At 40.7% G+C, this 25,572-nt stretch overlaps 3 protein-coding genes and 1 long non-coding RNA gene across 7 annotated transcripts; 3 read left to right on the plus strand and 1 right to left on the minus strand.

Moving 5' to 3' along the window:
• Window positions 1-1,753: 1,753 nt before the first annotated feature.
• LOC124269636 (NFX1-type zinc finger-containing protein 1-like) lies at window positions 1,754-9,093 on the plus strand. Of its 3 annotated transcripts, none has more exons than XM_046704674.1 (2): window positions 1,754-1,897; window positions 3,637-9,093. In XM_046704674.1, the coding sequence occupies exon 2, from the start codon at window positions 3,706-3,708 to the stop codon at window positions 8,977-8,979; it is 5,274 nt and encodes a 1,757-aa protein (XP_046560630.1). In that variant the 5' UTR covers window positions 1,754-1,897; window positions 3,637-3,705; the 3' UTR covers window positions 8,980-9,093. The 3 variants fall into 3 exon arrangements, with proteins under 3 accessions (XP_046560630.1, XP_046560631.1, XP_046560629.1); XM_046704675.1 differs by lacking the exon at window positions 1,754-1,897 and adding an exon at window positions 1,921-2,005; XM_046704673.1 differs by lacking the exon at window positions 1,754-1,897 and adding an exon at window positions 2,676-3,242.
• Window positions 9,094-15,076: 5,983 nt separating this feature from the next.
• Window positions 15,077-22,590, plus strand: LOC124269639 (NFX1-type zinc finger-containing protein 1-like). The gene is given in 7 exon segments (XM_046704677.1): window positions 15,077-15,266; window positions 16,258-16,826; window positions 17,113-17,760; window positions 17,933-17,972; window positions 18,197-19,484; window positions 19,486-19,974; window positions 19,976-22,590. Coding segments are annotated over 6 exon segments (5,475 nt in total). The 5' UTR covers window positions 15,077-15,266; window positions 16,258-16,309; the 3' UTR covers window positions 22,469-22,590.
• Window positions 22,474-23,706, plus strand: LOC124269611 (NFX1-type zinc finger-containing protein 1-like). The gene is made up of 2 exons (XM_046704639.1): window positions 22,474-23,239; window positions 23,501-23,706. The coding sequence occupies exons 1-2, from the start codon at window positions 22,474-22,476 to the stop codon at window positions 23,704-23,706; spliced, it is 972 nt and encodes a 323-aa protein (XP_046560595.1).
• A 10-nt stretch (window positions 23,707-23,716) lies between these two features.
• LOC124269640 lies at window positions 23,717-25,075 on the minus strand. 2 transcript variants are annotated; one of them, XR_006896558.1, is made up of 3 exons: window positions 24,888-25,075; window positions 24,310-24,556; window positions 23,717-23,818 (listed from the first exon to the last, which is right to left on the minus strand). It is a non-coding gene; the product is annotated as an uncharacterized LOC124269640 (long non-coding RNA). The 2 variants fall into 2 exon arrangements; XR_006896557.1 differs by having other exon boundaries at window positions 23,762-23,791.
• Between the last annotated feature and the right edge of the window lie 497 nt (window positions 25,076-25,572).

A 25,572-nucleotide genomic window follows, 5' to 3' on the forward strand; every position in this document is an offset into this window, starting at 1 on the left:
ACTACATAATACAATACATAGAGAATCTCACCCAAGTGTCTTCTGATATCAATTATATCAACACGAGTTGATAAAGTTACAAATATCCGAGGCTTGCCGAGGATATTTTTACTTTTATCAATGAGTGTTGATATATTTGATATCAGAAGACACGAGGGTGAGATTCTATTTATCATCCAAAATCACTCTTCATTAATTGTCAATGAAAATGTACATCTCTGAACATGGTACTGCCATTAGACTTGCAGTGCAGCGATGTCATAGCATTGTGACGTCATCAAGTACATGACGTCATAGCATTGTCAGGGCATTGTACAAAATCTACTGTCAAAACGATATCTCCTAGGAGATATCGTTTGATCTCACACAAGCGATATCTCCTGTGGAACACAGTTTTGGATGATAAATAAAATATTCGACACACTCGATAGTCTTGAGAGCATGTCATTTAGTTGGTCCAAACATCGATGACCTGTCGCGAGTATGCCACGAAGGTATATGTGGCACGGGATTTGACCACGTGATAGAAACATATGCTATAGATAAATACAATGCCACTTATCAGGGTGACCCTCGGCAGTTTTAAGATAATGAAACGTTGACAAGTAGTCTGTAACAATTCAAGTTTTCAAAAACACATATCGTTATAAAATATTGGTGAAACGTTGTCCAGTTTTTCCGTGTTAATGCATCCATGAAAATGCAATGAGACTTTGCATTATGGAGCTACATCAGAATCACCGATACCCTGAGAAGGATATCAATGTATGCTTGTTTTGATTACACAGCGGTATTATATACTTCCATATTGCGGCAGTATTCAGCGATGACATGATTGTCCAAATGAAGTACATGCAGCTCTTTTTTCATAATTGTTCTGGAATTAATATAAAACAGACCATAGGATTCTTGTTAAAAGCATCCAGTCAGCTTCGATCCATCCTCAAAAAACAGTCCCGTCTAATATAATAAGAATACACAAACACACACACACATATATATACATACACATATATACATATATTGATAGATCTATTTTTTCTATGCATACAATATGTATATAATTGTGATGCATAATATAATTATAGGGACCGCAAAAAGCGTATTTAATTACATATCCAGTTAACCTGATTATATAGACACGCACGCGCAGACAGACACACACACACACACAGACAGATGAACAGATCTCAGGGCAATGTGATAAGACCACATCTAATTTTCCATATTACGACAATTGACACATGTTGTCATTTGAACGAGGAACTGTGACCAGCAAATGCATCCATCAATCTATATGTGTGCGTGCGTGCGTGCGTGCATATGTGCGTGCATATGTATGTATGTATGTATCCGTGTGTGTGTACATGTATACATTATATATATATATATATATATATATATATATATATATATATATACCTCAAAAGGAAATATATATGTATCGGCTGTTACCTCATAAGGCTATATATATATATTGGCTGTTACCTCATAAAGATATATATATCGGCTGTTACCTCATAAGGATATATATATATATCGGCTGTTACCACATAAAGATATAGATATATATACATGTATATATCGGCTGTTACCTCATAAGGATATATATATATATATATAGGCTGTTACCTCATAAGAATATATACAGTATATATATATCGGCTGTTACCTCATAAGGATATATATATATATATATATATACCGGCTTATTCATCATAAAGATATATATATATATATCGGCTGTTACCTCATCATGGCTTGGCTTGCTGGCGAAACCACACGATGTACGTTTGAACCTATCAAATGTGATAGTAGGACTACTTGGAAATGAATCCGAAACTAGAACAGTCACAGCGGTGATATGTAACCTGTAGGTTGGTTCGAAGTATGTGAGGTGAGTGTTACATACGCTATCCCTACATATCTGGTCGGGGTAACAACGATGTCACTGTCAGGCCAATATTTACATATCTTATCAACATTGTGATTCCTGATTATTACAGTATTTATGTGTAACACATTTGCAAGTGAAGTGCAATACGAACTGATATATGTATGACATGTCATAATTATAATCATGGTCATAGGTTGTCGATGAAAAAACATAACCGTGCTTCATTGTCTTAGGGCTGTGAAAAACTATAATATCGTGTCAGAAGTATTTGGTTAATCTAGCTATTTAGAATAACAGTGCAACACGCATATTAAGGTAGTAATCTCGCAGATTTGCTATGTAGGTGACGAAACGTACTTGTAACTATGTATCCGTAGGTCGCTTGAATAAAGTGATGTTCATTCCTCAAACTGTAAATTATCTTGGGTATCGTAATCGATAGAAGCTAGACTTAACACAACTTAATTGTGGGTGACTGTAATAATAGTAATGGACACCCTGTTATTCGTAATATCGTCTGTTCGCAAATAGTCGGTTTTCTTGTATGTAATAGTAACAGTAGCCTGAGTCGTGTAATATTCTTCCCGAAACTAACTCCGAATGTCAATGGAGCATATTTAGTAGCAGGGCCAAGGTCCAGTGTTGATAAAACTGTGTGATATTTACTCTTGTAGCAAGCACAAACAAGTGATTGAGTTTAGTTTTGTGCCGCTTTTAGCTCTATTCAAGCAATATCATGGTGAGGGACACCAGAAATGCGTTTCCCACATTGTTCTCAAATGGGAAATCGAACCCGTGTCTTCGGCGTGACGAGCTAACACTCTAACCACAAGGCTACTCCACCACCGCCCAGTAAGCACGAGAAAAGCAACGTATATTCAAATATCAACTCATGCCACGTCTGTAATAGTTTCACAACATAATACAAATGGTCAGTTTAGCCACTTTACCAGCACACATATGACAGGTTATAACCACGATATGTTTAGTCATTTTTGGGAATGAGAGTTTGTAATGATCTGAATTCGTTTGAATGACTAATACATCAAAGGACAATCGACAGCTCTATGGCCTTGACATTGGTATCGATGAGGAAAATACCATTGCATTCAACAGCTATTACCTACAGTTGTTTGTGCAGCTTTATTGCACACACACTGCACACTGCACACAGTCAGTATACTTCAGGACACATACGCATAACATTACCGTGTTGGGAGACTGCCAAGGACTATAAATAGGCGCAACGTTAGCAACGGATCGATTGCTGACAAAGGCGTCCTCTGCTGACATTTAACAGTCCCAGCATGAAGCGAATGCCTTATACAGAGTTCGGCGAATAGAGGTAGGGATTTCCATGAAACTGATTCGGGTAGTCAAGTATTCCGAGCGTTACAGTATACACACTGATATACTGGACGTTTGGAAAATCAGTTGAGTGACATGCAGTAGCACCTTGTATCGTTCAAAGATATTTCACGCATCAAACCCACACGTATGACCTGCTGAACAGAGTGGAACTCGGGTATTCAGGTGTTTACATTACAGCTGTGGGATCATGTGACCTCTTTACATAACACCATTCGTCAAGGGTGTGTTCATAAACATAAGCGATACGTATGAAGTAGACAATGAACGAGAAGGCAAAACGACCTGCTCTCGTATAACCACTGAACTATGTGACGATATATTATACTCACAGTGCCCTCTGGTTCAAATAATGCGTTGATATCTTTCAGGTTATTGAGCGTCATGGCGGTGCTGCTGGGCTACTAGTGTTAGGCATTAGACTTCACAAAACGGTCAAAATGGAGGAGTTCCCACCACTGATGCCTGAAGCCAGGGCTGGAAAGAAGACCAGAGGTAAAGAGGAAAAGATGAAAGAACAGCCTACACCTGCACTTGGTAAACCTTGTTTGAAAGATCTGGCAAGCTTTCTGGAACAGAGGGAAACAACCGGCAGAGATGAACAGCTTTCAGATGACGAATGTGACAGCACAAGAACACAGAGCCCCATTTCTATCAGTTTACCACCCTTATCAACAGTTCAACAGGATATGCATGGAACTGGAACGAAGGCTACAACGTCAAAACCATTGATAAAAGGAAAACAGAAAAAGAGAAAGTTTGTTTCTTTAGACTTTAACCTTCCATCAGCTAATTCAGAAACTCATCATGGAATGTATGGGAGCAATCTTCATGGAGCCCAGGGGCGTGAAACAGCCATCAGAGATTCCTTGAGGTCTCCCGCAAATGTGAAGCCAGATTATGAGATTGAAGATGACGCTGCAACACCCAAATTAGAATACCTTGATGACTCCAACACGGTGGCGAAAAGTGTGATGCAGAAATTGGAAAAGCAAAATCAGAGTTCAAATCTGTGCTATAATCATACCAGCACAATCCACATGATCGAAAACCCCTCCATGAGTGACCAAGGCGATGTGGGGAGAAGTCTGGCATATAACCCAGGCCTTCAACAAGGAGGACCATGTGCAGGCAAAAGGTATGACTGTAATACCAACACAATCTCAACTGTCGAGGCAACACGTGTCTCTGAAACACACGTCCTTGTGGATAAACTGACAGAAGACAAAAAAAGCAACAAACCTTCAAAGAAGGGGAAGAAGCACAAGACACACATGGTGCCTGCTCCTGTTGAGATACTGGGATTTAAAACAAAGAATCCCAGTCGGAACACAAAAAGCGACAAAGGGAGTACAATTTCCAAAGCTTTAGACATTAAGATCTCAACGCCTAAACGTCCAGCACAACGAAAGACTCAAAGGCGAGTCATTCCCACTATCCAGCCTGATGACACGGACAGTTCAGATGAACCGGTGGAGCGAGACTATAAATGGATTCATAAAAAACTCACCGATAGAACGATTTCTTTGTCCCTCTTGATGTCTTTACAAAGTCAGCCATCCCCTTTAATAGCACTGACTCTTGCCAGGAATGTTGATCTGGATGATCTGTTGAATGATGAAGCATCTGACATAGAAGACTGTCTTCTACTTTTGTCTCTGATTTCCAGAGGATGTGAGTGTCAAGTTGTGCCAAAGACTGGATTGCAAATCCTTACAAAGATGACAGTGTTTGTCTCAAAACATTTACGCTCCCTAACTACACGACTCGCAGAAAGAGTGCAAACAATTGAGTCATTGACAATTCAAAACTTTTTCAGAGATATGGTGACAATATTGAAAGAGATGGTACACAGAGTGAAGGACACTGGTACTGATCCAACAGCAATACCCACTCTAATTCTTATTGCTGCAGCTAAACAGTTGACAATTCCTGAAGAGTCACTACAGGCGATCCTCCTTGATCTGAGGTCATTGAGAGACGCGAGATTCAAAGTATGTGAAGATACTTTCTTGCATAAGGATGACAATTTCCGTCAAATAAAGCTCATGCCCACAAATGATGACATAAATCCCGCCATGAAACCACTCCTGAAGAAAAACAAGGTAGTCGGCAAATACACAGACGTTGATGAATATTTAGATGTTCAGTACAGGCTACTCAGGGAAGACTTCATTCAGCCTTTACGAGAAGGGGTTTCAGAGTATCAAGACCTATTGGCCATGAAGGACAGAAGAGCAACACGTCTGTATCAGAATGTACTAGTCAGGCGCTTCTTCTGCTCAGAAGATGGAATCGTATACCGATTACAATTTGATGTAAGCAAACTTTCACATGTTGACTGGGGTAATACAAAGAGACTCATGTATGGATCAATGGTATGCATCTCATCTGACAACTTCCAGACAGTACGGTTTGCAATAATTAGTGATAGAAAGCCTGAGAAACTTCAACAAGGGAGAATTGATATCAAGTTTGATAATAAAGTCAAACTTGATCCAGGAACGAAGTTTACAATGGTGGAAACGCCAGCTCTGTTTGTTGCATATCGACATGTGCTGATCGGAATTCAGCAGATAGAGAGTAACAAACTTCCAATGTCTGAATACTTTGTGGAATGTCGTGCAACACTGGCACCTCCAGAGTATTTGACCAAAGATGACGCCATCAGCTATGATATGAGTGGTCTTGCAAAGACGTCAGAAGACGTCAGCAGAGCTTCATTCAAGTCTGTATGTGTACACCAGGAAGTGGAATGGCCTATTGCTAGCGATCTTGAAATGGACGAATCCCAGTTCAATGCGTTCCATACAGCTCTTACTAAGGAACTTGCCATCATTCAAGGGCCTCCTGGAACCGGCAAGACCTATGTTGGTCTGAAGATTGTGAAAGCCTTGATGCAAAACAGACATGCATGGAACCCTGATAACTCGAGACCATTACTGGTTGTTTGCTACACCAATCATGCACTCGATCAGTTCTTGGAAGGAATTTTGACATTTTTCAAAGCGAAGGTTCTCAGAGTGGGTGGGCGATCAAAAAGTGAAATACTGGTTAACCATAACCTCAATCGCAAAAGATCTGAGCTGTTCAGGCGTAAAGCCCTCCTAGATGAAGACATCAGTGAAATTCTGGAAATCCGACATGAATTGAAGGACGACTTCCTTGTGTGCCAAAGGGAGATAGAGGAGTATGGACAACAAGTTGATGCAACAACAGAAGGAGTCCTTCATGAAGACTATTTAAGGCCCTTTATGAAGCAGCATTTTAGGAAGATTACCAAAACATTCGGTAAGAAGGACCGTTTTTCTGCCCTCCTGGAATGGCTGGATATTAAAGGAATAGGCAAAGAGGTCTCAACGCGCCCCACTCATACAGCAGCAGCCAAGGCAAGCGTAGAGAAGGATGACGTTGGGCAGGTTGATGAACACGAAGAAGAGGATGAGACAGAAAAGGAAAGGAAGCTTGATGACATTGATGAATACCTGCAATTACAAACAAGAAATTTATCCATGTATAGGAATCAGTGTCTAGCTGTTAGTCTTCATGACTGTGATTTGACAGATGACAAGTGGAAAACTAAACACAAAACGGCTATGAAAAGGGATAGCAGACAAACACTGAAAACACGTTTGAGAAAGGAACTTTTGTCCCACGCAAAAATGGAAACGCATGAAGCATCCAGCGTGGATGATGCAAGTGCTCTGACAATAGCTGACCGATGGCGATTGTATAGGTACTGGGTTGACCAGTTTTGCCAAAAGATGCACCACCTGATGGGACCTCTGAAGACAGTATGTCAGAATGCTGCTGATAGGTACAAAGAAGCAAATGCTTTGGTCGACAAATACGTCTTTGAACATTCCTCGGTGATTGGCTTAACTACAACGGGGGCAGCGAGGTATCAGAACCTGCTTACAGATATACAGCCACCGGTTGTAATTGTGGAAGAAGCTGCTGAAGTATTGGAAGGACATATCATTACATCCCTTAGTCCAGGGTGCCAGCACCTCATCCTGATCGGTGACCACAAACAACTTAGGCCAAATCCAAACGTGTATGCACTAGCCAGGAGATATAACTTAGATCTGTCTCTATTTGAACGGATGATCAACAATGGTTTACATTGTGATTGTCTGGAACTGCAGCACAGAATGAGACCCTCCATCTCCAAGGTATTAAGGCACATCTATGACAAGTTGAAGGATCATGAATCTGTGTTTGGATATGAGGATGTCCTTGGAGTTTCAGAGAACATTTACTTCATTAATCACTCTGTTCAGGAATCAGAAAACAAGGAACTCATGAGTCATCTGAATGACTTTGAAGCACAGTACATCTCGAAACTGTGCCAGTATTTACTGAAACAGGGTTACAGTCACAGACAAATTACAGTCCTGTCAACATATTCTGCTCAGGTATCACACTTGAGGTCAATGATGAAAGAAGAGAGACAAGAAGGTCTACTGATAACAGCTGTTGACAATTACCAGGGAGAAGAAAATGATATCATTCTTCTGTCCTTAGTACGCAGCAACCAAGAAGAAAAGATTGGGTTTTTGAAGACCGACAACAGAATATGTGTCGCCCTATCAAGGGCAAAGATAGGACTATATGTTATTGGGAATTTTGATTTACTATGTCGGCACAGTGAAACTTGGAAAAATATCACCCAAGACCTTAAAGATTCAAATCAATTTGGACCAGGTTTGAAACTCTACTGCCAGAGCCATCCGAGTGCAGAGGGCATTGTTGTCACTGACCCAAAAATGTTTCAATTGGTCCCTGAGGGTGGATGCATGAAGCAGTGCCATTATGTATTGGACTGTGGACATAGCTGTACTCTGAAATGTCATGCATATGACCCAAATCATGTGTTGTTTTCCTGCAAGAAACAATGTCAGAAGCAGATTTGCAAACTTGGTCATCCATGCCCAGCTACTTGCTCAGAGGAATGCCCTCCCTGTGAGTTCCCAGTCGTCAAAACTATTCCTAAATGTCAGCATACACTGGAGATACCATGCAGCGTGGATCCGGAGTTGCACGTTTGTCCCAATGCGTGTGACAAAATGTTAGAATGTGGCCATAAATGTGGAAATCTGTGTGGGTATGAACACATCTGCTATGAGACTGTTTCCAAAACATGGCCATGTGGTCACACAGGAGAGGTACTGTGTACAGAGCAGGATCAGGCGCCTTGTCTTGTGGGATGTAATGCAATACTGCAATGTGGACATTCATGCGAAGCATTATGTTATGAATGCAACGAAGGACGGCTTCATATGCCCTGCAAACGGAAGTGTGACAAGATTCTTTTTGCGGCCATGCATGCAGAGCCTCTTGTTCGAAATGTCCCCCCTGTACATTTGACTGTGAGAAAGCTTGCTCTCATGGAAAATGCCAGGATCCCTGTGGCCAGAAATGTCAGGAATGTGACAAACCATGTAAATGGGCTTGTGCACATTTCAAATGCACACAAATGTGTGGAGACATTTGCGATAGAGATCGCTGTGACAAACGTTGTCGGCGAAAGCTCGAATGTAAACACACCTGTATTGGTCTTTGTGGAGAAACCTGCCCACGCCTCTGTAGAATATGCCACAAAGATGATGTTTCACCCTTTCTTACTGAGTCAGAAGACATTTCAACAGCCAGGTTTATTCTCCTTGAAAACTGTGGACACATTGTCGAGGTACATTCTTTGGACAGAATAATGGAGAAATGCAAAGCCAGCAAACAAATACAACTTCCAAGCTGCCCATGGTGTAACACTCTTATAAGACGTAATGCCAGGTATGGGGCTCTACTAAATCAGATACACAAACAAATAGAAATAGAAAAGGCTGCCCTGGGTGAGATGACAACAGAAAGGCTCACAACCCTAAAGATGGTGTTGCATACTGACATAGATGGTCTTGAATGTCAAGCTGATGTATGTGAACTGATAGCAGGTGCTGGAGAAGATGAATCTCGCCTGGTGGCAGTTAAAAACCAGAAGACATTTCTCATTGGAATGGAGAACTTGAAGGCACGAATATGTGAACAAGGAGAGGTGGATGATCAAGGAGGAATTTGGCAGGAGATCGCGAATTTTGAGCAGTGGCTGAAAATCCAGCGAGATGCCTTTACTGAGCAGGAAATCTCAGACGCTCGGAACGAATTCCAAAGGATTACCATTTGTGTGTTTTTACATGACTTGTTATCACACGAAACAAAAGATGGGTTGCTACCCTCGGCCATGGCACTGCTGCAAAAGGTTAGGGCTGTCATCAAGGCGAAGAAAAAAATTACTGAAGATGAATATCAGCTCGTTACTGAATTGAAGAATGAGGTTTGCAACCTTTTCCCTGATAGTGAGATGTTTTATGGAAATGACTCGAAAGGAAAGCTGCCTGTCTGGAGACACCTGAAAGCGGCACTAAGACATTGGTTCAGGTGCCCAGTCTGTGAGTATACGACGGTTGATAATAATTACTCAAAGTAAGAATGCAAGCATGCATAACCGTTAATTAACTTACGGAACATTTATGCAGGTTTATGCAAGTAGACACACAGTCTAACGAATTAATTTATGCTTTATTAGAACACATATCTGGCACTTTTCTTGTTTTTGAGAATACTTTCAAGTGATCGTGTGCTTTGTAAATATCTGGTTATGTTTCGACTGTATTCCTAACTAACGAGTGTCTTCACTGAGTGGCACTTTAGAAGGTGGGAAGTACAAAAATGAAGTTATCCATAAGTTTGAATAATATGAAGATATAGATTTTGAACTTGAAAGGTAAATGTTGAGGGAACTATCGTGTTGCGGGACTCAGCCATGTACTATTGTGGCGAGAATTCCGAACGCATTTTTACCATCCTCCACCCCTCGTATGAAAAGGTTGTATGTAACCTGTTGTAGCCGATGACCACGTCTACTATGCTGAAGACGGCGAGGTGGAAGACGAATGTTATATGTGCGTTCGGGACAGAGCTTCAATGGAACACAAGACATGTGAAGGTAGATATTCATCTGTGTCTGAGTATTTAAGTTGTATTTTCGCTTTGAAAGCTATGTAAGATTAATTTTAATTGATTAAGATTAAGAGTGAAGTTAGCCAAATTGGTTGAACTTCCTTTTCTATTCTTATAATTATGTGGTTATCATAGACAGCCTGGCCTTTACGATAATTAACATCACCGGGTGTTTGATTTTATTTTCAGACTCAAAGGACTCAAGGGTAGATGTCTGAATCCAACGGAAATGTATGGATCGCCAATCGTGAACAGTACTGTTGGTTGTACTCGTCCATCAGGAATATGTATCAACATGGACATTATGTATTTGAGGAATATAACAACTTGTATACATATAGTTGCATACACGTCTGGAAGACGAGTATATCGTGTTCATGATGTGATCGTTCACTACACAGACCTACGTTGTGTCACTTGGATGTCCTTGGAGTTTGAATCGGGGAGTGTTTTGTGTCCCTCAGATTGAATGATTGTTTTTGTTTAACGATGCACTCAACCATATTGGTTTGGTTGTTGTTTTACGACGCATTTGGCAATGTTCCAGCTATATGGTGGAGGTCTGTAAATTATCCAGTCTGGACCAGGCAATCCAGTGATCAACAGCATGAACCTCGTTCTACGATACGATGGCATGTGTCAATCAAGTCAGCGAGCCTGACCTCCCGATCCGGTTAGTCGCCGCTTACGACAAGCATGGGTTATGAAGACGAATTCTAACCCGGATCATGACGGGTCTATGGCCTTAGAAATTATTTTTATTGTTGTATACTTGCCATATGCATGGCACGACATTGTCGTTTAAAGATATTGGTTACCATGATGGTAACAACATTACATAATGATTAATGATGTCTGTACATATTCGTCATTTAATACATTAGGATAAGTTGGAAAGTGTATATGTAATAACGCGACACAATTTCTCTGTCAAAAGTGACATAACAATTGGCTGTATGTTTGAAAATGTTGGCTGAAAGACTGTACTTAGTAGATACTTAGACGATATGAAGGTGTTCTCGTGCACTTTGGAGTGCACTACAAATTTAAGTATCATAATAGTATAATAATTGTGGTTGATTGTGAGTCAGGAATTTATATTATGTACTGGCTATTCTCACTCTTTGAAGCAAGTACCACTGTGGCAACTACAGCCCATTGCACACAACAACATGGTTGAATCAGAGACATCTCTACTTGATACCGGAAGTAGAATCAGCTCTCCACTGCCGGAATCAACAGGATTCCTCCATTACATTACAGAGTTGGTGTGTCAATACAACATGCATAAAAAAAATAAAAACAAAAACACGCAACTTCCGTGAGTGAGAGAGAGGCCATGGCCATACAAGGGTTTTATCTCTTCCCATGGTTGTTTGATAAAGTGAAACCATTTTATGATCTATGTAAATATAAGGAAACCAGGCTGAGGCCCACATATTAAAAAAGTGGATTCGGAGGATATTTGTAGTTTCTGATGTATTAATGCAACTCCTACATTTGAAAACCTTCCGACATTACGTGAGTGAGTGAGTTAAAATTTAAAGTCACATCGGTAGTATTTCATCCATACCGTGACTACAAAAGTTTTGCATACACAGTAAATAAATGCTGTTATTATTGGATCCAGGCACCAAAGGATTGGAAAATAACTCATATCATCATATGTAACAGTGCAATGTACAAACAGGCTATAGATCACCAGCAGCTAAAGGGAGATCATCATACCAGGGACCATGGGAACGTACGGTACCTTTACTACCTGCATGGACCCCAGCAGTATTTACATCAACCAACTAGCAATTGGCGATAATCAGCAAATTTAGCCAAACTTAAAATAACAAGACGTCTGCGATTAAAAGCCTAGCAATGGAAAAACATGCTTTGAATGATGTGATCTTAGGTACCGCCTCAGGCGACATTAAGTGATATAGTATTGTTGCACCCAAAACACCAGGGAGATGGGGATTTGTAAGTGGTACTCAAAGGAGATTAATTTTACAATTTCCTACAATGGTATTGTGTTAGCAAGCCAAATTTGAGAAGAAATAAGCCAAGTGATGTTGAGAATATTTCCATAGAAATATGATTGTATGCAATAGATTATTGTATTTTTTCCAAATACTTTTCCGAAATTATATTATTTGAACATTTTCATTATGCTTCCAATACGTTCTCTCTCTCTATATGCATATATATATATAGTATATATTGTATTCATATATTGAATTCACAAACCAAAATGCTCACCTGTGATAAATATGCTCAGTATTACTGTATATATGAGTTTTATTTGCAATAAATAGGTTTATTAAATGGTGTGATTATCTATTGTATATCATATTGTTTCTACAACGTAGGATCACTGAAGCGATGCAGCTCTGACATACTCCATATGAGCACCCCATGAGCACCGCATGTTGTGTATGGTGCAGACAAACTTGACATCAGTTGTAACCTGGTCTTCGAATCCACGAACGTTTGGTTCTTGTCCAAATACGAGATTGAACTATGCATAGTGAGTTGAGAAACCAAGACGAATGGGGCTCTGACGTTGCCACATGCCAGTGGCACAATGGTCGCCAAGATAAAACAAGGTCACAATACTACGATCATCATTCGTTGTTTCTGAGAAAAGAAATGACATTCACTGTGTCTCGTATTGTTTTAATAATGATACCCCCAAATTATATTCAAAAATGTACATCAGCATATATGCAAATCTAAACGATTCCAGTAGTCTAAATTCTATACACCTTTGTATTAAAACATTTCCCCTGAACTGTCAATCTTCCTCTGTTTCTAATAATTGCATGTTGTGTATTTAGTTATTGTAAATATCTTTGGGGAGGGTTTTTATAACTTGTAAGAACTTGTCCCTGATCCTTTTCACTTTGTGAATAAAATTTAAAGTTCAAACTAAACTATACCCCCATTGGGTCATGTCAGGGGCTAGGTGAGCTCAGCATTCGAGTGTGTGTTGTTTGTCGACAATGATTTGTGATTCCCATCGAAGTACTCATAAACTGCTATATTAGCGTAGCCTTAATCGTTAAAGTCTTGCCGATGACCTTTGTCAGGGGGTTCCCATTTTGGCGGACGCGTTTGTTTTAGTAGTAATAGTAGTAATAAAAGACAGATCTTATGGATAACAACTTCTTGATTTATTTTTCACAACGTTTCTGGGCTGGTTCTTGCCCCTTCGTCAGGTGGATTAAACTGCTTCTGACCGCCATCCTCATCCTCATCCTCATCTACCGGACGAAGGGGCAAGAACTAGCCCAAAAACGTTGTGAAAAATAAATCAAGAAGGTGTTATCCATGAAATTAGTCTCGTATTGCTTTTGTTCTGGATAAAAATTCACTGTTGCTCGATAATCCCTTAAGCAGTAGGGGAGTAACTTATAGTCTGTTTCGGCCTAACGAAGTACACACTATAACTTTATCTCGATTTGTTTTCTTTAATCGATTCAACATTTTTGGTACATATTCTCTTAATGATAAAATTCATAAATGCACATTTCGTACATTTTTAGAAAATGAGAAAATGGTAACTGAAGACATAAATAAATATTCATAAATATTTGTTTGCATACATATACATATATAGACATATTATAGACATTCCAGCAATATACACTAGAAATGAATTTTAATTAGACAGTCGGATTCCCCTGGTCCGTGCCAGTTCTGAGTTGGCCGTTGCTTACCAAACGACGCGGCGTCACGAGCGAACGCTTTCACTCCTAGGCTACCCAACCTCCCCCAGAAAAGGAAACGACAAAAGATTTCCGTCAGAACGGCGTGTCCTACTCGTCCACCCACTTATGCATGCACCAACATACATGCAGACATACATGCAGACATACATGCAGACATACATGCATACATGCAGACATACACGAAGACATACACGCAGACATACACGCAGACATACATGCAGACATACATGCAGACATACACGCAGACATACACGCAGACATACATGCAGACATACACGCAGACATACACGCAGACATACACGCAGACATACACGCAGACATACACGCAGACATACACACGCAGACATACATGCAGACATACACGCAGACATACACGCAGACATACAAGCAGACATACATGCAGACATACACGCAGACATACATGCAGACATACATGCAGACATACACGCACACATACGCACATACATACACGCACATACACAAATACACACATGCACACATACTCATACATAAATTCATGCACATACACACACATGCATGCACGCATACACACACACATACACACAATATAAGACAGCACGCACGCACAAGCGCACGCACACGCGCACGCACGCACAAGCGCACGCATACATACATACATTCATACATACATACATACATATATACATACATACATACATACAGAAGAAGTAATGAAAATATAATTTATCTACTTGTTTGTGAAGACGGGGTGTTAATAATAAAATCCAGCCTCCGCCACTCAGTGATCGATACTGTGGGAATACCTATCCACCCTGTCCCACCTGACTACCTATCCATGTTGTCGCCGACCAGCATACACTCTGCTCTCTCTTTACCCTTGAAAATAATGTCGATTTTTCAACACGTCTACGCATACGCCTACTTTCACGTGCATTTCATAGCACTGGATATCTTTTAATAAACATACGTGTACGTATCACCGAAAGCAGTCACGAGGACAGCCAGCCTACACTTATTCACCCATGACAGCAACACTGTGTGTGTTGACGAAGCACAGAGCTAGCGGGCGATGGAAACAGCCAATCGTTACAGGTCTACTTTCCTTTTCCATTTCCCGGTATTTCCAACTATGGCCAACAAAGAAAAAATACATTTTCACTCGTCAAATTCAGTCAAGGCAAAGACATTAATTGTGTCTGAAAATTGTACACGAGTATGTACACTTGAATTCAAGGAAATGTGTTCAATGTCAGCTTGATGGGATGGTCATGTCAGCTAATGTAAGTCTTCCTTTACCCTTCTTCATACCAGTAATGCAAAAGTTACTCACATAACATGGATACCACTAACATTCTAAAATTGTTAACACCGACGTAGGCTGAGCTAATGTGTAATACGTGAGTTTTGTCAATGGTTAGAAATTGTTAGTATGTAATTACTTGAAATAGTCAATTTGTCATTTTGGGTGCTGTTCCGGAATGCAGAGGTTAATCACTCGATAAAGGAGGTTATTATAAAGTGGTCCCTATAGACATAATATATACAGTGGTATTTACAGGAAATTATAGTGATTTCTTACTGGAAAACACTTCTGAAGTATTGCCAGTATTTTTTTGGCTGCAGTGCAGTACTACGTTAATCAATGGCGAAAGGGAGGGAACTCTGTCGTACCCGTTTCGTCTGCATGTACCTTGCAACCGCCTATGAACTCGGTTAGGTGAAAACAACCATCACATATACCTTCTGCTGTGTCCTCTGACTTAAGGTTATAGTGTGAGTGAGTTTAATTTTACGCCGCACCCAGCAACATTCCAGCTAAGTGGCAGCGGTCTGTAAATAATCGAGTCTGGACCAGACCTTCCAATGATCAACAGCATGAGTATCGAGCTACACAATTGGGATACCATGACATGTATCAGCGACCTGACCACCCGATCCCGTTAGTCGCCTACTACGACAACATGGGTTACTGAAGATTAATCCTAACTAGGATCTTCACGGATATAAGGTTATAGTAATTGGATGCGGCATTTGTTGTTATATGACACGGTATGAAGACGTACCATAATGTCGATGATGGACAATATTGGACATGCACAGATCTACAGTGAGGTATTTGTGTTTATACGATTTTATGCTTGCGTTGCTTCTGTGAGGATGTGTGTTTAATGCCTGATACTGTCGTTGGTAAGGTTTAACTGAGTACTCTTTACTTTATGATATATACCATGCTCAAAATGCAATGTCATTTACATCATCTGATATTTTCAGGAAACATTAAACAAGAGCACGGTGAAACAAAACAAGCATACCATCTGCGGAAATGTCCACGTGTGATGTGGAAGAATCGGTTTGTGAAGTCAGTGATGCTTCCCATATCATGGTTGGACCAAAGAACACTCTCAATCACAGCCCATGTTCCATTGATGTGGACTGTGTTGCTGAGTCACCAGATGATTGCTCTGAATCTTCAGTGAATCCGTTGCTGGGTGAAAGCGCATCTTCCAAAGACACAGAGTGTATTGACATGATAGACAAGGTTCAGAACGACACTGAAATAATTATTGACGGTGCATGTTCCACACAGGAGAGCCACGCGCCCGCAGAGAGCTTGGATTTGGGAAGTGAGGCGTCTACCTGCGGGCTTGATGATGAGGATGAAGATGAGGATGATCAAGCTCAGGAGACTTCTAATGGAGGCAACCTTTCCGTGACCATGGTTGGACCGTCAAATACCCTTAATGTCATGCTACCTCACGTCAAAATCAGAAACGTCTGCATGAAAGGGAATACAAAAGTCAACATTAAGTACAACATTACTTCAGAACCCTCAACTGAATGTGAGTACATTTCAGTCTTATATAACAGTTTTCCCAAAAAAATAATGTAACATATCATTATTTATACTATGAACTATTGTTGATTTTATTAGTGCAAAACTTCAAATGTTGACGTACTCATGATGAAATGAAATTACTATTCATGTGGCTAAAGGGAAACACCCAAAGAAAGCCCGAATAACAGTTTTAGATGTGTTACTTTCACCACGGCTTTCTTCGTCAAGCATCCAAAATATTCATGGTGGACACACGCTCACTCATGTAACATTTCGATTTTTCATTTCAGCGCACAAAGAAAAACGGAAGCTCAGGATAACTATAGATATGGAAGGCGATTCGTCGGCAATGGATGCCGTGTTTGCCAATTATCATCGCCCTAGGACAAGACTCAAACAAAATCTAGACAACCTTTTTGATCGGTTAAACTACGCCATTGACTTGATAACACCAGGGTCCATTGTAATAGAGTTACGACCAACAACGAGTAATTCTATTCATACACTGCTGGAATCAATTGAGAATGGACAGTTTGATAATATAGTCAAGGAACTATTAAGCGAAGAGTCTGTCTTCAAGATGATTGCTGGTAAAGAGGTTACTGTTACTGTTGACTTGAGCATTCCAGAGGAGCTGATCCAGAAGGCTGGGACATATCTCACCGATCCCATTCCTGTAGATCAGACTTGTGGATTGTTAGATGTGACTGTGAGAGTGCGAGAGGAGGGCAACGAGGGCATCCAGAAGGCTGGGACATCTCTCACCGATCCCATTCCTGTAGATAAGACTTGTGGATTGTCAGATGTGACTGTGAGAGTGCGAGAGGAGGGCAACGGGGACAACGACAACAGCAGTCAATCTTCATCGGTTGATCCTTCAGATCCACAAGAGGTTGAAGAAGATCTATCCTCCAGTGTTGACCCAGTATCATCAGCAGGTAGAATGACTGACTTATGATCTTTTCAATATATGATATTCATTTTATGATGGTTAAACATGATCACTTAAATCATAACGATTTAAGGGAAAAAAAATCTGACTCAGTCATGTAGTTGTTATGTGGCTCTCGCTTTCTTTCATCTGTTCACTTTAGTTATTTATCAATTTAGATTCCCAGGGTGGTGCAGCCTTCAGTATGTCACGTTCAAGGTAAAAAATACACAAATTCGAAAGTTTTCCAGTCTAGATAGTCATGGTCTACAAGTAGAAAATATCAATACTAAACATGGAATGATTCTTTTTACATTGTAATAAAAGAAAATGCTGTTTGGAGCCACGTCTCTGCCGGAATTCAATATTAAATTAACTAATTGCTCACTCCTGAATCTGATAATACATTACATGGGCCATGCATCTCAAATTTTGTGTTTCAGCCAAATACATGGTAGACCAGGAAGGCTGACTCTTTCTTCACTAAAGGGATTGCAGGACTGTGATCCATCAGTAATAATAACACGCATCAATCAGGACGTAAGAGGTTTTAAAACTATTTTGTCTAGAAAGGACCTGACGCCCAACGACTTTAAGCTGATTGTGTCTGTCCTGAGTAAAGCAGTTCATTGTGAATCAATGCCAGAGTGGATCAATGTCATTCTCAGTACAGTTGTTATTACCCCATTCTTTCGGACATCTTACACAAATGTTCTGTCACATCTGGACACTAATGATTCAAGACAAGTGACTTTGGAGAGTTTTCCAATCTTCAGAGAGATTTTGAAACGGATGCCATCTGAGGGATGGCCTGTTCTGAACACTGTTGCTCTGCTATCACGTGGCTTGATGGTAAGAAATGCCATAAAAGATGTTGATGTCATTAAATGCGCAGAGGAATTGGATGAGCTTCTGCGGATAACTAAACCAGAAACACCTGAAATGAATGTGTCGACTGGCAGGCAGGACATGGATGAGGATGAAGAGCTTGGAACACCACCAGAAAGCTTCCGTGAACTTCCAGTGATTCCGAGGAAGGAGGAACTCGATGGAACTGAGGAGATCTTCCTTCTGCGCAATAAAGTTGGAACTAGATTCAAAGATCTGGAACACTATCTTGAATGCCAGTTCCGCCTCTTCAGAGCTGATGTCATTATGCCTCTTAAGAAAAACATTCAAGCATTCAAAAGGGCCGACGCAGATACTTTTACAGACTATAGGACATATGCCGATGTACACATTTTGCGTCCTGTCTGTTCACCCAATGGTCTTTGCCACAGGCTCGCTTTTTCTACCAGACATCTGCAAAGGGTCAAATGGGAATCAAGTCAAAGATTGATCTATGGCTCCCTACTGTGTTTGTCATTAGATAAATTCACTGACGTTGTCCTTTTTGCAACTGTTGACAGTCGAGATCCTGAAAGTCTAAAACAGGGATTGGTTGATGTGAGGTTTCTGTCAGATTTACCATATTCCGCATACAGAACAAGAGGAGCTCGCTTTGATATGGTAGAATCACCAGCATATTTTGAAGCTTATAAGGATGTTTTGATTTGTATGAAAGACCTGACTGGAAAAAACCTACCTTTCCAGGAGTATATAGTGCAATGTCAAAACATTGTGAAGGAACCTCTCTATCTGCAAAAACAAAGCCAAGCACTGTATGATCTTCAACCCCTTGTAGATGAAACGTTCAAAGTCTCTGACAGAAGGGGAAAGCCACCACACTGAAACAACTTTAAAAAAATCAAAGTCTGCTCGAAATGTAAAGATTCAAGATAAAAGTTCTTGGCCTCAGATTGATGGATTAGATGCTTCCCAGTTAAAAGCCCTACACAATGCTCTGACAAGAGAGTTTGCCTTGATACAGGGGCCTCCTGGAACTGGAAAAACTTACCTTGGCACACACATTTTGAAGACTCTTCTACATAACTCAGACGTCTGGCTTCGTGGGCAAAAACATCTACCTGTTCTTGTTGTTTGTTACACCAATCATGCTTTGGACCAGTTTCTGGGAGGAATGTTGAACGTTTTTGAGGGTAAACTTATTCGCGTTGGAGGGCGTTTCACCACAGAACTGATGCAGAAACACTCTCTTAAAAATGCCAGGGACGGAGTAAAGAAACAGAAGGCAGTACCATCTCATATCCATGAAGCAAAAAATGACAATACTAAGAAAGATGCAATCTTTGAAGAGGACAATTCATTTAAGTGCAGCTAAACTTGAAGTAGCCAAGCGAGAAATTCTTCATGAGAACAGTTTGAGAAGCTACATGGACGAGAGGTTGAGAAGGCAATTTCCACAAGAGGGTCTGTCACCAAGGGGGTCCATCATAATGAAGTGGCTTGGTGTTGATGCTGATCTGGCCCAAACAGACAGGACTGGTGATCAGAGTTACCGAACAGAAGATGACAGCGATGAAGAAGATAGTGGTGACGAGGGGGCCAGTTTAACTGACTATGACCTGCCAGGAAATAGACGTCATGGAGAAATAGTTCAAGACTTACTACAACTATTAGATCTTGACTTCGACTTAGACACAGAAGACATATTGGATGAGAATGAACCACCTGAGACAGAAGATCAAGTTTCACAGAAATTTGTGGCCTTTAGTGTGACAAAACTAGGAGACGGCACAGTATCCCGGTTTGACTCAGCACAAGGGAGAAGAAAGAAGATAGAAACACTTCAAAAGAAAAGGAAGCTTCAACAAAGTCTGATGAATAAAATCACGTCTCTTGACACAATGACAACGGCTGGAGAAGCAAGTATCAATGACATATGGAAACTACCGTACAAAGACAGATGGCGTCTGTATCGGTATTGGGTTGATCAATTTTGCGAACAGGCATGGAAAGAAATTACTCTGAAAGAGGGCGAATATGAAACCTGTTCTCTTCGATTCCAAGAAATTTTGTTGCAAGGGGATAAGCTCATATTAGCAGAGGCAGACGTCATTGGAATGACCACAACAGCTGCGGCAAGGTATCAAAAAATACTGAATGAGATAGGACCTAAGCTAATCATCGTTGAAGAAGCCGCTGAAGTTCTTGAAGCTCATGTTATTGGTACTCTGAGTAAAGGATGTGAACACCTTATACTGATTGGAGATCACAAGCAACTTAGACCGAACCCCACGGTACATGAACTTGCAAAGAAGTACAACCTTGAAATTTCATTGTTTGAAAGGATGGTAAAATCTGGTCTACACTGTGATACTTTAGAATGGCAGCATAGAATGCGCCCCGAGATAGCTGAAGTAATTCGGCCTATATACCCAAAGCTGAAGGACCATGATATTGTGAAAGCATATGGCAATGTGAAGGGAGTAAGCAGAAATATCTACTTCATCGAACATCAACATCAGCACTCCTATGATGAGGAGACTAAAAGCTTTGAGAACTCTCATGAAGCAGAATACCTTGTTGGCCTCTGCAAGTACCTCTTAAAGCAAGGCTATCAGAGGGAACAAATCACCATTCTCTCCACTTACTCAGCGCAAATACGCCGTCTCAGATTCACGATGAAGAAGCAACAAATAACAGGTGTGAGCGTTGTTGCAGTGGACAGTTATCAAGGAGAGGAAAATGACATAGTTCTCTTGTCACTAGTAAGAAGTGGAAACAAACGCTCAATAGGATTTCTAAAAGAAGAGAACCGTGTCTGTGTTGCATTGTCAAGAGCAAAGATCGGTCTTTATGTCATTGGCAACTTTACACACATTGCAGAACACAGTGACCTATGGAAGGAAATATGCAAAAAGGCAAAGCTTTATGATTACCTTGGCCCTGCCTTACTACTGAGTTGTCAACGACACCCAGATACGGCTTACATTGAAGCTCTTGATCCCACCGATTTTTCAAGTGCTCCTGAAGGTGGATGTGATAGACAGTGCGATTACCGTCTACCATGTGGTCATATTTGCACAAAGTTGTGTCATTCAAATGATCCCCAACACATTGAATTTCAATGTTCAAAACCATGTCAGAAACCATGCAAGAATGGGCATTCAGTCTGCACACAGCCTTGCTACAAATCGTGCACTCCATGTGAAGTTCCTGTGCAGGTGAAACTACAAGCGTGTGGACACACACAGGATGTTCCTTGTCATATTGATGCTGGACGGTACCAGTGCCTTGAGCCTATCACTGTGACTAAACCATGTGGCCACCTTTCCTCCGTTGCTTGTGGAAGGAAAGATACTGACGCATGCAACAATCCCTGTAAGGCCCAACTGACCTGTGGTCATTTATGCCAAGGCACATGCGGATCCTGTCACAACGGAAGGCTACACCAGCCATGTACTGCGAAATGCACGGAGATCCTAATATGTGGTCATGAATGTCAGTCAACATGCAACAGTTGTCCTCCATGCGAGAAACCATGTGAGAACAGATGCAGTCACCGAAAATGCACTTCATCCTGTGGAGATCCATGTATTCCCTGTTCAAATCCATGTGACATTGCATGTAGGCATGCCAAATGCACTTCAACCTGTGGAGACATGTGCAACAAGAAAAAGTGCAATGATATATGTAGGAAGAAACTAAAATGTCGTCACCCTTGCATTGGACTTTGCGATGCCCCGTGTCCAAGCGTATGCAAAAATGCAACCCAGAGGAAATACCGAAAGGTCTGGACGTCTTTGGAACTGAAATCTCCGGGAACACCAGGTTCATTCAACTGGAAGACTGCTCTCACATATTTGACGTGAAAGGCATGGATGAATATATGGAAGGACACTCAGGAGAAGATGAGAAAACAGTTGTCCAACTTAAAACATGCCCAAGCTGCCAGACCCCAATTAGACGGAACCAGCGTTATGTGAACATTATAAAAGGGACTCTTTCAGACATTGAAAAGGCCAAACTGAAAGTCAGTCGAAATGGACGAAGAGTGAAGGAGTTGGAACAATTAATTTTTTCGATGCAAAGCAGATTTCAAGGCTCAGACAGGGGGGTCGTAAAACGACTGACAACAGGCAGCCTTGTTCCGTCGGAGGGTCGCTTGTCGGCACAGGTCAATCAGTTGCGAATCATGGAGAGAGTAGTTCGCCTTGAGAAACTTGTAAGATCAGATGCCGCCAAGTACAGCCCTGATCTGTATGACCAAGTTCTAAGAGCCATACATACCTTCAAGGAATGGCTTGTAATTCCGAGGTCTTGTTTTGGGCAGCAGGAGAGGCAGGATAGTGATGACGAGATGAAACGCCTATCTATGAGCCGTTTTCTCATTACCGCATCCCAGTTGGTTGACTCAGCAGGGAAGGGAACTAGTGCTGACATGAATATGCGGCTTCAAGATATCATTCGACGCCTAGCGTCGTCAGAGAAGCACGAATCAGTTCTGCCTGACGCCAAACTATTGGTGGAAGAAGTCAAGGGTCATGTATCAGAATCCAAGACTGGAGCATGTGATGAAGAGAGGGTCGTGTTTCTAGAAGCGACTGGTCTGAAGCAGGGCCACTGGTACAAGTGCAAAGAAGGTAGGTATATTGTATGTTTTGTATGTTTGTATTATGTGTAATAATAAGCCACATGTGCTTACTTTTCTTGCTTGTATTGGAGTATGTCTAATGGTAATACTTATACATCGTCTGACCAGTGCTATCAGAGTCTTTAGTGGACTGTAGATTGTAATTGCACAATGATAAATCTAAGCAAGTTTTAAACTATCGGACAAGAGTGGAAATTGGTTGCATTATCCATTGTATAGACATTAAGTACTGTGTGTTACGTTTCCTCAGGTCATGTCTATGCTATCGGTGAATGTGTCAGACCTTACGAGGAGGTCACGTGTCCCGAGTGTGGAGGATCTATAGGAGAGGCTGCCCAAAGTCTGACAGAGGACAATGCCTTCGCTCCCGAGATGTACGATGATGAGGACCTGCCGTGGTCTGAGGAGAGTGACCATGAGCTTGCACTAAAGCTAGACAAGGAACTTAATGGATAAATTCGTAAGGTTTTATTCAACAACATCACATTATTTTACATACAAGGTTAAATCGACCTATACACTCACTAACAAACCATGTCACCTATACACTCACTAACAACATTATCACCTATACACTCACTAACAAACCATATCACCAATACAATCACTAACAAACCACATCTTCAACAGACTCACTAACAAACCATATCACCAATAGGGGTGTCGCGATACGCGAATGTATCGATGCATCGATACTTTTTTACTGACGATACGATACGCGATACATGCTTCCGTGTATCGATTCCTATTTTAAAACTTTATCGATTAAAATTTGTATGCTATATCCATCTCTTTCGAAGTCTTGATAGTAAAATTATACGAGATCGCTCCGATAAATAGATGTAGCTAGCTGTACTTAAAAAATAGGTTGGAAACTAACAGCTTTTGTGATTGGCTAGACTATTTTGATGGACCAATCAGCGAGCGCGTACATTGCCTGTAAGGTAATGCTATGAAAAGGCGCGAAAATTATGTATCGCGATACGTATCGTATCGTGACCTTAAAATCGTGATACGTATCGTATCGTGAGATTGGTGTATCGTGACACCCCTGATCACCAATACACTCACTAACAAACCATATCACCTATACACTCACTAACAAACCATGTCACCTTTACTCACTAACAAACCATATCACTAATATGCTCACGAACAACATTATCACCTATACACTCACCAACAAACTATATCACCTATACCCACTAACAAACCATATCACCAATACACTCACTAACAAACCATATCACCAGTACACTCACTAACAAACCATATCACCCATACACTCACTAACAAACCATGTCACCTTTACTCACTAACAAACAATATCACTAATATGCTCACGAACAACATTATCACCTATACACTCACCAACAAACTATATCACCTATACCCACTAACAAACCATATCACCAATACACTCACTAACAAATCATATCACCAGTACACTCACTAACAAACCATATCACCAGTACACTCACTAACACACCATGTCATCTGTACACTCACTAACAAACCATATCACCAATAGACTCACTAACAAACCATGTCACCTATGCACTCACTAACAAACCATATCACTAATAGACTCACTAACAAATCATATCACCTGTGCACTCACTAACAAACCATGTTACCTATACTCGCTAGCAAACCATATCACCAATACACTCACTAACAAATCATATCACCCATACACTCACTAACAAACCATATCACCAATAAACTCACTAACAAACCATATCACCTATACATTCACTAACAACATTATCACCAATACACTCACTAACAAACTATATCACCTATACACTCACTAACAGCATTATCATCTATACACTCACTAACAAACCATATCACCAATACACTCACTAACAAACCCTATCACCACCCGCTATATCACCAATACACTCACTAACAAACCATATCACCAATACACTCACTAACAAACCATATCACCAATATCAAACGATATCACCATACACTCACTAACAAACCATATATCACTAACAATACACTCACTAACAAACGATATCACCAATACACTCACTAACAGCATAACAAACCATGTCACCTACTACACCCATATCATATACAACTAACCAAACCATATCACCAATACACTCACTAACAAACCATATCACCAATACACTCACTAACAAACGATATCACCAATACACTCACTAACAAACCATATCACCAATACACTCACTAACAAACCCAATACGCTCACTAACAAACGATATCACCAATACACTCACTAACAAACGATATCACCAATACCTCATAACAAACCATACCATCACTAACAAACGATATCACCAA

This window comes from Haliotis rubra, unplaced genomic scaffold (assembly GCF_003918875.1).
Source record: "Haliotis rubra isolate DU_JTF1 unplaced genomic scaffold, ASM391887v1 Scf146, whole genome shotgun sequence".
Lineage (NCBI taxonomy): Eukaryota > Metazoa > Mollusca > Gastropoda > Lepetellida > Haliotidae > Haliotis > Haliotis rubra.

Coding starts and splice junctions, on each gene's coding strand:
- LOC124269611 (XM_046704639.1), top strand. CDS start 22,474: ATGGATGAATATATGGAAGGACACTCAGGAGAAGATGAGAAAACAGTT. Junction 23,240..23,500: donor CTGGTACAAGTGCAAAGAAG/GTAGGTATATTG, acceptor ACGTTTCCTCAG/GTCATGTCTATGCTATCGGT.
- LOC124269636 (XM_046704674.1), top strand. CDS start 3,706: ATGGAGGAGTTCCCACCACTGATGCCTGAAGCCAGGGCTGGAAAGAAG.